We start from the raw sequence: 13936 nt of genomic DNA, 5'->3' as shown, positions 1-13936 counted from the left end.
ATTCTGTGATAGGCATCTAGTAAGATGAGTGCTTGGCTCATGAATTTTGCAGTTAGACATTTTAAAACAATTTGAATCTGTTTCCAGCTGCATTTGTAATGAGAAAACAATTTAGATGATCACACAGCACAATATGGATGAATGATGTTGTACAATATTTTGGATAAGTAATGTGGAGGAAGCTTGAATCTTTGTGTAGCGTTTGTACAATTAACAGAATATAGGAAGAATGACCCTGTGCTGTGCAATCAGGACCAACTGAGTAATTAAGAGAGCAGTTTTTATAAGAGGCTGCCTCATTTGTGTAGCCTCTTATATGTCTATAAGTTACACCAGCTTTCTAAGGGAATATCCATGCACACATTTTACACCTGTTATTTTGTATACATACATTTCCCGACTTGTTTTACACACAGGGAAAATTATATGCATAAGTGCTAAACCTTTGCCCTTGGAATACTTCCGTTCAGATCAGATAAACGTTTGCATATGCAGTTTTTATGTGCCTGTTTTTGTTTTTTTTTGTTTTATCATTTGGATTTTTATCGTCCATCCTAAAACAGCTCAGTATGGTGGTCAAATTGCATGGTTATATATTAATTTGTGTATCAAAGTAAAGTACAGTAACTCGATCTTAAAACATGATTTATAAGTTTACTTTAAACTGTATTAAGGTATACAATCAATAACATAAATATAAATCAAAATATCCAATAGAAGCATGGCACCAGTACATTTTGCAAGCTTCTGAAAAGCAATCAAGTGCTGCATGGCTCTTGTTTAAAGGAAGAGAGGTTTACAAGTTTGGCATTTATTAATCTAAAATGAGATGAAACTTCCAAATGACATTGAAGGAATGCAGAACTCTAGCAACTGTGTACTTAAACATTTAACACGTAAGATATTCAGGACCAGAATGCAATGCACCTAATACCAAAACAAACATTTTAAAATCAAATCTTTCAGCCACAGGCAACCAAAGAAATGATTTAAGGGAAATGGGAAATGGGACTTGATATACCGCCTTTCTGAGGTTTTTGCAACTACATTCAAAGCGGTTTACATCTGTTCAGGTACTTAGTTCAGCAATATTCGGCGGGAGATAGCCGGCTATCTCCTGATGAAAATCTCCAGTTAGGGCTTAATGGATAGTCGGTTATATCACATGATATAACTGGCTAGCCACCGATGTTTGGTGCATCGCCAGCTAAATTTAGTGGCCATATCTGGCTGCGTCAGCCAGAGCTGAATATTTGCTTAGCTGGTTAAGTTCAAACCAGCCAAAAATAAACTGGATATTCAATGCCTGTCACTGGAAACAGCTTGGCATTGAATATCCAGGCTCAGTGCAGGAGGCAGCCCAGCTACTTCCTCGCAATCTGAGTATCAGCCCCTAGTGTAGTATGACCTTTGTAAGCCCAGGCAGCAGTACTTTGGACCAAAGGAAGTCTATCTGTTTTGTAGACCCTAATCAGTCCTTCCTTCACCTCATGCCCCTGTTCCACCTGCCTGCTCCTTCCACTTAGGGACAGATGATCAAAAGCCGCATGCTGTTCCAAACAGCACTCTAAAAATAGTGATGGAACAGCTCAGGGCTTTACTGCCCCTATGATCAGAGATAATAGCATGCAAATGTAAGCACACTATTATCTCTGATCGTAGGGTAAAAGTGTGGGAGGATTGTGCCTGAGCATGCGCTTGGGCACAATCCTCCTGCACTTCTTTGACCAGGTTCGGGATGTCAAAAGCCTGAACCTGTCAAACACAGGGGCTGGAGGTCTGTGGGAACCCCAGACCCCTTACAACTGAAAGGCCCTGGTGGCCTAGTGCCCCCCCCCCCCCAAATCCCCACCCCCTGTCACTAGTTGAGGTGGGGGTCAGGGCTACTGTGTGTGTGGGGGGGTGGAATTTGATTTTATTGGGGGGGGGATGATGGGGGGCCTGCTAGCATGTAAATGCATGCTGGACAGGACTCCCCATTCCTCCCTGATGTTCTGGAAACCCTAACGCCAGCTCCGAGCTTGCATAGGGTTTGCCACGGGTAGCGCACCAGTGTTTGATTTGCTGCCTGCTGAGCATTAGGGAGAAATAAGTTTAGCATGCATTGGCATGCTATTTGTGGTGAGAGCCCACGAGTTTGTTGTTTCAGCCGCTCGGGGGCTCTGATCATGGGGCGGTAGCAAACACGAGTGCTAGTATGGTGCTGTTGGCCTCTAGCGCCTGCATTTGCTTCTGATCATCTGCACCTTAGTTCTTCTCTACAAATTAAGCCTTGGGCGAAGCTGTTTGTTTTTTTTTTTTTTTTGTAGAAGCTCTGTGTTACTTATTTCGATTTAGCTCATCCTTTTCTGTAACTGCATATAAGGTAAGCTACGTTCAGATACACGTTGTACTTCCATGTTCATGGAAGGCTTACAGTCTAAGAGGTAGATTTTCAGCTGGCGGTGGGCAGCATTTTCTTTTAGCCACTGGTGGCTTTATGCCCGGATATGGAATGCCAGACCATGTCTGGGCACTGGCACTGAAAATCCAGGAATGTTCGGCTGGCTATCCAATATCCAGTTAAGTATGCTATTTAGCACTTAACTGCATAAGTGAAACTGGGCAAAGATAGAACTGTCTTTTATGTGATCCAGTTTGTCCGGTTAACTTATGTGGTTAATATTGGCATTTACTGCAAAAGAGCTGACTCTGTCTCCACACTGCCTACAAAATCGCCAGCTATGATTTTAGTGGCTAGTGCTGATGATATTCAGTGGCACTAGCCACTGAAAACCAGCGGATAGCCTCATAGAAGCAGTTTAATCGGCCAGTAACCTTACACTGACTCATAAAGCATTATATCTCCTAATTCCGTCGTATCTATCTAACCTTATTCTGCATTATTCACCCAAGCGTACATTTCGTTCACTTACAGATAATAGATTGATTATCCCATCACCACAGAAGGCCAGAAGGGAGTCTACTAGAAATTCAGCATTTTTTTTCTTAGCACCTTCTCTCTGGAACTGTCTTCCAAAACACCTCAGATTGGAAAATTTTTGAAAACTTACCTGTTTCAGGATACACTTGAAAATAATCTGTGACAAATGACAGCATTGGATAGGTAGCTTTACACTTGCAGAATATATATATATATATATTCAATATGAAAAATACTTATTTACTTTTTATGTATTTTGTTATGAGTGACTGTATTAGTATGAATTGGTGTTTTCTATTTTTAAGAAAGAGTGTTTTTGTGTGCTTTCCTATCTATTCGATGGAGTTCTTTTATGATTGTTTTTTACCATGATTTTATACTACCATGTAAACCGTTTTTGTTTTGTAACTAGAATTTGAAACGGTATGGTAAGATGAATAAACGATAACCTCTTCTGCCTGGTTAAATCTCTTTGAATATTGACTCCTAGGTTTGTAAGGGCAATTCAAGTGGACACATGCAGTTCTGCAGGCCTTGTGTTAGTGAGTGCACCACATGTTCTTCTACGAGGTGTGTGTAAGGGGACTTACACACGGGCAGGGTATGGAACGAGTGTGGGGTGTCTCCAACTTACGCAGTTACACAGTTTGGCACAGTTAGGCATGCCCTATTACGTCTACCATTGTCCTGGCATAAATGGTTGTGTCTAAATTTAGACACACGACTTTGGGTTGACTCTTAACATTCCATAACGGCGTCTTAGTGCATAGGCACTGTTATAGAATTAGCACTAAGCATGTGGCTTTGGTGCGCCAAACTGGAGACGCTAAGTTATCTGAGGCAGTAGAGCAGGGGTACTCAAACCTGTCCTAGGAGTCCACAGGCCAGTCGGGTTTTCGGGATATACCTAATGAATGTACATGAGAGACATGTGTATGCTTGTCACCTCCATTATATGTAAATTTCTCTTGTGTGTTAGGGATATCCTGAAAACCCGACTGGCCTGTGGACCCCTTTGAGTACCCCTGGGCCAACAATGGGATTTGAACCAGGCTTCCTTCATTGCTAGCCCGGTGCTATAACTACTAGGCTACTAAGTTCAGCTTCGGATCTGTCTTACCTCATTGAATTAAATGCATGTCTCTTAGTGATGTGTATCAGAAGGCTTGCAAATGCATTATTGTTTAATTAGTACTATTAGCTTTTTCTTACAGTATATTTATATTTATTTATTTATTTCCATCTCTAGGTCCTTGAATTTGATTTAAAAGGGATACCCCTGGATTACTCTTCATCCCTGGATGTTGTTGTAAAAGATTTTGAAACAATTGGAAAAGACAAGTATGTTTTCCTATGGTTTTTAAATGGATGCTACATTAAAATAATGTGTGATGCAATGTCTAGCAAACTGCACAGGAAATTTATTTTAGACCAAAATGCAAATCTGCGTTGATGCTTTGTGAAATGGCTGTGGATCTGATTTGGGGGGGGGGGGGTGGTAGAGTCTTCAAATGAGTTAATTTTGCAAATGCATAATAGGACTGAATCTCAAATCTAAATCAGGTGATGTTGCCTGAATTTCCTGGGGCAACTGAAGGCTAGGTAATGTAAGAGCTGAAAAATTCTGTGGCAAAGTTTCTGAAATATTGCAGGAACTATGTGATGCATTTGTGCATGTGTATATGTGTGTGTGTGTGTATCTATATTGTGAGAATCAGAGAAGCCACAGAGCCCAGATTGCAGGGGGGAAGAGAGAAAAGCCAGAGTGGAAAAACTACAGATCACAGAATGCATTGCGGGAGGGGAGGAGGCAGGAGCGTAGAGAACACAGATTTCAGACTGCCTGGAAGAATAGGAGAAATGCTAAGTAGTAGTAGGAGGACAAACGAGTACCTGAGCCACAGGAGAGGAAAGGAGAGGGGGCTGATTGGGAGATGGAATCAGCTGAGGAGAGGGTGGAACACCTGAGGGAGGGGGTGGAGAAGAGGAAATGGAGGTGGGAGAGGAAGTGGCTGGAGAAGAAGAGTGACTTCTAGAGGAGCCCAAAAGTATCAGAAAAGAATAATAGTCAGGAGAGATCCGGCGGGTGGTTGTCAAGAGGTAAAGTGTTGACAAGTGAGGGTGGTGGATCTTTAAAAGCCTGGCTAAGCTGTGCTGGGTAAAAAGCCTAGCTAAGTTGAACTGTTTTTTGAGGCCTTGCTGAAGAGGGCGGGGTGGGAAAGCCTGGCTAGCCGAACTGTGTTTGAAGCCTGGCTAGCAGAACTGTGTTTAAAGCCTGACTAGCTGAACTTTGTTGGAAGGCCGGGCTAGCTGAACTGTGTTTGAAGCCTGGCTAGCAGAACTGTGTTTAAAGTCTGACTAGCTGAACTTTGTTGAAAGGCCGGGCTAGCCGAACTGTGTTTGAAGCCTGGCTAGCAGAACTGTGTTTAAAGCCTGACTAGCTGAACTTTGTTGGAAGGCCGGGCTAGCCGAACTGTGTTTGAAGCCTGGCTAGCAGAACTGTGTTTAAAGTCTGACTAGCTGAACTTTGTTGGAAGGCCGGGCTAGCCGAACTGTGTTTGAAGCCTGGCTAGCAGAACTGTGTTTAAAGTCTGACTAGCTGAACTTTGTTTAAAAGACTGGCAAGCTGAACTGTGTTGCACTGCCTTGCTAGCGGAACTGTGTGGCAGTGAGAGCGAACTGCACAGACGAGTGTGGAGTCGGAAGCGGACAGCACGGATAAGTGAGAGAGACAATTACGCGGCCGGGAGGAGCGGCTGACAATATATCTATATATAGTAACAAATATTTATATATAATTGTCATTTTCTGTTGCTGGTTTTCTCAGTTAATTTAATTTGGTCTTTTTTGGGGGAGGGGAAGATATAGGGGTGAGAATAGGAGACAGGATCAGGAGGGAGAGGAAGAACTGAGGTAGGAGGAGCCAGAGGGATGGAGGAGAAGGGATGTAGGTTGGTATCGGAAAAGAAAGGAATGATCCCCACATTCATCTCGGATTGTCCCCAATCTCTTCGTTATCTCTCTCTTGCCTTGTCTTGCCTCCTCTTGCAAAGTCTTCTATCCAGATTTTGCGGCAGGAAGAGGACTACGTTGATGCGGTGCCACAGGCTGCTGCCTTTTTTTCTGCCATCCAGGGACACTGTGCCGGGTGGCTCAAAATGTGATGATTTAGATGTGCCAGCGGAGGTAGAGGCTTGAGACGTTAAGCTGTTGTTGTCATCCTCTTCCCACAAGCTGGGATCAGAGTGGGAGGAAGGAGAAAAATGAGGGCCCCTGCTCTGTTTTTTTTTGCTGTTCTTCTGTGGGTAATGGGGAATTCCACAGGAATGAGCAGATTTTGCAGCCCATGTTGTGGAACTGTGGGATATCCAGGGGCTCTAGATGTGACCTTCAGCACTTGTGCTTTTCTCTATCACTATGTTGTGCCAAAGAGCTACTTCAGGAGCAGCTCTGCTTGTTGGCATTTTATTCAAAGCTCAGTTTGCTTTTGGCTATGAATATATCCTGTCCTTTTCAGAAGAGTTTCCTATTTTGTGCCTAAAGAAATACTGATTTGAAAATAGTTTTTCAAGAGTGTATGCAAAATGTTTTTTTAGCTGCATTCTTTGAATGGATATTATGGGCACGAGATGGCAGCATTTAGAGACGTGGAGGGGCGTTTTCGATATGACGTCCAAGTCAGACTTTGGGCATTTTGTGCTAAATATCCCAAATCTGAATAGGAAATATGGCCGCTTTCAAAACCACAAAATGTCTGTTTTTTTTTAAATACTGTTTCTAACAAGGTTTTGTGCTCTGTGCATTTTTTTAATGGCCTGAAAAAATAAAGTACAAGTGAAAAATGTAGAAAATCAAGTCATTGGGATGTAGGAGGGGCCAGCATTTTTAGCAGGCTGATCCCCAAGACATCCCAGGAGAGCTAGGGGGACACTGCTGTGGATTTCATATAAATGCTCTCTGGTACACATCTCACTGTTGCTCCTTTATCTTGTCTGCTAAGCCCTCCAAAACCTACCCAAAAACCCACTATCCTCAACTGTACACCACTACAATAGCCCTTATGGATGAAGGGGGATTTCTGGCGAGTTTTGGTACAAGTGTAACTGGTAGAGGGAGTTATGGGCCTGGGTCCACCTGTTAGCAGTGCACTGCACCCACCATTACACTACTCCAGGAACCTGCATACTGCTCTAATGGACCTGGCTATAACATCTGAGACTATCATAGAGGCTGGTGAATACCAGTAGCGTAGCTACTGGGGGCACAGGGGCCTGGGCTCCCCCAAATTGACTTTGGGGACCCCGGTTTGGCTGGTGGGGGTCCCCAACCCCCGCTGGTCATTTTAATTAAACTGAGCATGCGCGAGAAGTGGACCAACAGAGGACATATGCATATCATCTTTCGTACTATGGAGGGGGGGGTTGGGTGGATGGTTGAGGGTTACAATGCTTCATTTAGAGCTGTATAAGATGCCTTATTGGATGTGTTTACTTTAAAAAATTTCAATAAAAAAGAAAATTAATTTCTTAAGTAGATCAGGCTATAATAGGCTTGTCTGGGTTCAGTCCTGGAGGGCTGCAAATGGGCCAGTTTTTCAGGACATTTCTAATATGCGTATCGGAGATTTGCATATAGTGGAGGTAGTAAACATGTAAATCTCATACGTGCTTATTCATTGGGGAAATCCTGAATATCTGATCTGTTTGCAGCCTTTAAGGACTGAACATGAAGAAGTTTGGTCCGTAAGGTGCCTCCAGTTTCTGTTGTTTTTACATGATAAATAGGTCTGGATGTTGGCCATGTGGATAGCTTTTTATTCTCTCTGGTTCACGCAACTCATTTACAGTGCGTGAGCCACAGAGAATTAAAAAAAAAAAAACACCCTTGGAATGTGCTCATTATTCCTTTTGCTGAGGATGAGGATAAACATTGTTTTACCATATTTATTTATTACATTTGTATCCCACATTTCCCCACCTATTTACAGGCTCAATGTGGCTTACATAGTACTGGAGAGGCGTTTGCAAACTCCGGTGTTAACAAATATAAAGCGATGTTGTGGTAAGATAAAGTTCATGTGGCACGGCCACCTTAGGGAATCGAACAGCGGGAGAGTTGTGTTATGTCCATTACGTACTTTAGTATTGTTGTGTTGCCAAGATCAGGCATTTAAGTTGGATCGGTAGGGTATGCCTTTTTAAACAAGTTAGTTTTTAGTGTTTTCCGGAAGTTTAGGTGGTTGTACGTCGTTTTCAAAGCTTTTGGTAATGCATTCTACAGTTGTGTGCTATGAGCAACTGAGTTTATATGAGGGGAAGGGGCAGGGCTAGAGTGTATCTAACAGTACTTTTGTAGGCCTTCCCACAGTCAGTAATCTGTTGTTCTTCGGCTGGGTAACTATTTATTTTTTATTTATTAGGATTTATTTACTGCTTTTTTGAAGGAATTCACTCAAGGCGGTGTACAGTAATGACATTACTTACAGATTTAATATAGGTTATCAACATAAATCAAACAACCTTTAAGAGTGGACTAACACGGCTACCACACCTCTCTACTTAAGATTTAATATACAATGCATTTCTTTCTAATGTTGGAGACAGTTTGGTAATTTCTTCTTGAAGACGCTGCAAGATAGAAAATAGAAATAACCAAGTGTACGTGTAAAACAATTAATGCATGACTGACTGTGAATTATTTGATACATGACCAGAATGCACTTTGAGGCCAAATCATTCATCAACCAGAAGAATTTCAATATTCTTAAATATATCTTAGTGTTTTATCATGACTATAAACTAACAAAACCTCTCAAAATGAAATATAAATTGTGTGCATATAAAATTATGGATCTAGAGGCTATAATGGAAGAAACCGACTTAGACGTAGAGAGTTACATATGGTTCAGCTTCACTGTTGGTTTAACTTTAAAGGCTGTTTGGCTATATAGTTATCTACCCTCCTTGCAAGGGCAGGTCATGAACTGCATTCATGAATATAGGTTCTTGTGTTTCATACCTATTTTCACAAGCAATTCAAGGGAAAACATAGTCTTGGGGAAAGGGAGGAGGGCACAAAGTGGAAAAAAATGCTAGATTGTCTCCTTCTATCTGGCATTCTGTCCTGCCAGCAAGTCATGACCCATAGATAGGGGGCATTCTGATGAGTTGGGAGGGGAAGTCTTCAGTCCCTGTGCCCAGGGCCAATCTTAAGCAGAGATGATGGGGGTGGCTGCACAGGGCCTTGCACTCCTAGGGGCCCAAGTGCTTAACCAAATCAGCACTTCTGTTTCCCCTCCCTTGTGCCCCTGGGTCCAGCATCTCACCCCTCTGACCCTGCCCCCATATTGTACCTTAAATGGTGTCTTTCCCTGAGTCTTCAGCTCACTGATGGCAGCAGTGATTCACATGCACTGCCAGGGGCTGGACCTGGAACCTGGAGCCATTCTTCTGCCATGTCTTGTCCCTGTGAAAACAGGAAGTTATGTAAGATGGGGCAGGATGCTGTAGCAGAAAGCCAGCAAGCTGTAGACTCAGGGAGTGACACAGTTTAAGGCACAGTGTGTGTGTTTGGGGGGGAGGGGGGTTGTCAGAGAGAGGAGGAGATGCCAGGAGCATGCGGGGGGGGGGGGGGGGGGGGGGAGGAGTTCAGAGAGAGGCAGATGCCAGACGGTGGTGTTGGTTCTAGTTTATTTTATATCATAAGTCGGGGGGGGGGGGGCACCAAATTTGTCCATAATGGGTCCTGCAATTGCTAAGGTCTGTCCTGCCTGGCACTGTCTATTCTTTGGCGAGGAAGACAAGGGGCAGCTACCAGTGGGATGGAAGCCTTGTCACGCCGACCCTGACTGTGTGATGTTGCTTTTCTTTGACCTGCTGCTCTGGCTGTGTCGGTCAAGAAATGTAGCTTTTGTTGTAAGTTGAGATCATAACTTTTTAAATGTAGTCACCCCTCCCCCTTGTAACTGAGCTACATTGAAATGTGGAACTTTTTGTGTTGAGCATGCAGGTTTTCAATTTCTCCGTGTTTGCCAGCATTTCCCAACACTGTCCTGGTGGCTCACTTAGCCTGTCTGGTTTTCAGGGTAGCCACAATGAGTATTCACGAGTTAGAGACCCCATATATACTGATCTAATGTATGTAAATATTTCATGCATATTCATCAGATCCTTGAAACCATATGGTTAGGTGCACTTCAGGACAACAGTAAAGAGTATATTTGCATGAATCCATATCATGTTGTCATAGTCTTGTCTTATGTTCAGAGCATGTTGCTTGCTTTGTCAGCAACACATGAGGACACCATTAGAACATAAACATTTAGAAAGCAAACTGCACCAAGGTACATCTGTCAATGCTGATTCTACAAACCTTTGAAGGCTCCATTGGGAGATCAGGCATTTCACCCTGCTGTGACTCTGGGAACATCTGTTAATAGTTTGGAACATGAGAAAACCTTTAGGACTTTCTTGCAAAAAAAGGAAAATATTTTAGTTAAGAGGAATGCTGATTGCATTTTGTGACTACTTTTTTGGCAGTATCTGTTACCTTTTTAACCAGTAACAATCCGTGCAACGTCCTTCATGTTGCCCAACAGTATTCTTGCCCATTTGTTGCATTTGGTCTAATAGAAGGATATGATCTCTTTCCCCCTCCTTTCTTAGTTTCCTCTCTCTCTTTTTTTTTTTTACCATGAATGTCTTTTATTTTTGCTGTTATTTCCCCTTGTCCCCCCCCCCCCCCCCCCTTATTATGACTTCCTGTTTTCTCTTTGTTTTCTCCCTTCCAGCACTGGTTGTCTGTCTCTCCCTCCCTTTTTCTCTGCTGGCTACTAGAGAATGATGCGGGGACAAAGTTTGTACCAGTCCCCTTGTCTATAGAAGCCTCAAACAGTTGATTTTTTTTTTTTTATATATACATATATAAAATATATATATATAAAGAGAGAGAGAGAGATACACACACATATGTATACCTGAGTTTGTTTGGGATAATGTGGATATAAATGTAAAAAAAATCTCTCTCTCTCTCTGTATGTATATATATATATATATATATATATATATATATATATATATATATATATATATATATATATATATACAGAGAGAGAGAGAGATTTTTTTTTTACATTTATATCCACATTATCCCAAACAAACTCAGGTTCAATGTGCCTTACATTTGAAAAGACAGTGAGACAGAGTAATAGAATTCAGTTGTATCATGGGAGCAAGTAGATGGATATGTCTAAAACATGTAACAACGTTGAGATTAGCAATAGCATACCCAACTGGGCATTTAAAAGTCTGTCCTTTAATGATGCCACATCATATGTTCAGAAATCATAGCCATATGTATACGTGCGCGGTGCACACACCAGAACAGGCATCCATACACACATTGCAAAAGTAAATATACCAATTTCTATAGTACAGACTCTGAGTGCATTCCAGAACAATCCAAAACTTAATTTTTATTTTAACATTTCCATCTTCCAAAGTTCTAGACAGCAAATATACAGATTAGTAGGACCCAAAGCAGTTCAAAACAAGTAAAGTCAGAAACAACATGGTTTATACCTAATTGTTCAACCACCCTTAGGATTCACCTTTGGGTTTCAAAATCAAAACCATGTGCAAGTAAGGATTGAATAAATGGTTTAACACAAATGTCCTTAATATATAATACTGGTAGCAAGCAATAATGAAACAGTGGGGCAAACAGCCTGAGCCAGCAACAGATTCATTTTCTGCTGAGTATAATTAACTTTGTATGAATGTGGCGGCTATTAGTATGCTCAACTGGACAATGTTGCCACATTTAGATTGACTCTGAACTTCAAGGTGAGCGAAGCCCTTCTCTCATTACCTCTCAGTGAAATAGTAGTAATGAAAAAAAGGCAATTGCATTTTTATAATATACCACTGCATTCCACAAAACAAAATGAGCAAGTTCCCACATGCCATCTTTTTCTTTTCATGTAGGCATGGAAAATGCTCTTAGGTCTCATCCTAATTAATGTTTTTTTTTTAAATTATAAATAGCAAGTCTGATTGTTGAGCACCTGATACTCGTAACATGATGTCTGTTTTGGTGGCCCTTTACTAGGTGAAAAGATCTCTGTCCCAGTCCCTCCAAATTAACTAATTACTAGTGAAAAAATAGGAGTACATCCATGTGCTATATGAACTGGCATGCTGGGGGGGGGGGGGGGGGGGACCTTAATGTGGTCTTTACACAATGTCCAATGGTGTACTGTTCCTCCTGGGCTCACGCACGCACGCTAGCTCCTCGTTGAGTCCTCCTGCCTGAGTCCCCTTGCTGAGTCCCGAGTCCGTCCTCTCCTCTGCTGCTGTGCTGCCCGCGGACACTACTCTCCCTCTCTGTCTCCTTGATGCCACTACCACCAATCACACTGAATAACTCACAAAATGGCATGCTGTGGTGGCACGCTATTTAACAGTGTGGAGGGCCTGGTGGCAGTAGCGCAAAATGAAAAGCGAAGAGAGGTCAATTGGGGTCCGGTGATGTCATGCATGGTGGGTGGGGAGGGGACTAGTGACGTGCCAGTGTGCCGCTTGGAAAGGACTGTATGCGTGGCATGCGTGCCTGCACACTACACTGCAGGCAGGGAGGAGCAGAACGGATGGTAAAACAAGTTCAAGGGGACGGGTACAAACTTTGTCCCTGCGTCATTCTTTAGTAGCCAGCAGTAAAAGGTAGACATTCATTTTACAGTGGCTACAGGAAGTATTATGCTCCTGTGGGGCAGGGAAATAATTGCTGCTTGCATCTGTGGTAAAATGCGGAAGAATTTTGCTGTTCCCACAGTTTTACTGCAGATTACCATGGTTTGCCGTGTTTACCAACTCCCATGTCATTCACTACTGACTACTTCTTTTCTGGATTCTCTCTCCATTTGGGTACTTCCCTCATTCTGGTGCAACTCAGTGATGGTCACCTTTTTATTGTCTTAAGCACTTGCAGACAGATGATCAAAACCTTGCTCTGTTCCAAACAGTGCTCCAAAAATAGCGCTGGAACAGCGCGGGGCGTTATTAGACCTATGATCAGAGATAATTGCATGCAAATTTCTCCCTTATATGGTGTATAGCCCTGCCAGTGCATCCTAGGATACACTGGACAGGGCTGGGTGCCGCCATTTTGCGGCATTGCAGGACTAGTAGGGAGGCAGGCTACCCTCCCTCCTCCAACGCACAAGGTAGGGGGGACTGGACCACCAGGGACCCCTTGCTGGGGGACTGGGGGGGGGGGGCTGGAGACCCACCAGATCTCCAGTCCTCCCTGAACCTGGGCGGGATTGTCGGGGGGGGTACCGGAGGTCCAGTGGACCTCCAGCCCCCCTGTCACTGGGGGGGATGGGTTGGTTGGTTGCCCACTAGGCCACTAGGGACCTTTTGCTGGGGGAGTTAGGGGGGGCTGGAGACCCACTGGATCTCCAGCCCTCCCTGAACCTGGGGGGGACCGGAGGTCCACTGGACCTCCAGCCCCCTGTCGCTGGTAGGTTTGCTGTTGGGGGGATTGGGGGCCTGCATGCTGGACAGAGCTCACTATTCCTCCTCAATGATTTGCAAACCCTAACGCCAGCTTGGAGCTGGCGTAGGGTTTGCCGTGGCCAGCGACCCAATCTTTGGCGCGCTGGCCGCTGATCGTTGGGGATGAATATGTTTAGCCCTGTTTAGTATGCATTTGCATGCTAGTTGTGTTCAGAGCCCTCATGGGGCATTAACAAACGCCGGCACTAGTATGGTGCTAACAGCTTCTAGCGCTGGCGTTTGCTTCTGATCATCCCCCTGTTGATGCTGAAAGAAGGGGCCGTGTAGAACATGGGACTTCACCAGAAGGGGTCATGTTCACTAGCATGGTGCATCCATTGTCTGTCTGATTTTTCACTGTAACACATTACATAAGTACGTAAGTATTGCCACTGGGACAGACCAAAGGTCCATCAAGCCCAGTATCCTGTTTCCAACAGTGGCCAATCCAGGTCAA

At 43.5% G+C, this 13936-nt stretch overlaps 1 protein-coding gene across 6 annotated transcripts in view; it reads left to right on the top strand.

Annotated features, from left to right (window-relative positions):
- Positions 1–13936, top strand: part of MYOF (myoferlin) — a 278968-nt gene that overhangs the window by 30226 nt on the left and 234806 nt on the right. For all 6 annotated transcript variants that reach the window (XM_030203030.1, XM_030203027.1, XM_030203029.1 and 3 more), the window contains one exon: positions 4173–4264. In XM_030203030.1, coding sequence (XP_030058890.1) covers positions 4173–4264 — 92 coding nt within the window. The remainder of the gene's footprint in view (positions 1–4172; positions 4265–13936) is intronic.

The sequence above is a fragment of the Microcaecilia unicolor genome, chromosome 5 (genome assembly GCF_901765095.1).
Source record: "Microcaecilia unicolor chromosome 5, aMicUni1.1, whole genome shotgun sequence".
Taxonomy (NCBI): Eukaryota; Metazoa; Chordata; class Amphibia; order Gymnophiona; family Siphonopidae; genus Microcaecilia; species Microcaecilia unicolor.
Note: the sequence above shows the minus strand (reverse complement) of the source record. Positions and strands in the feature narration are given on the sequence as shown.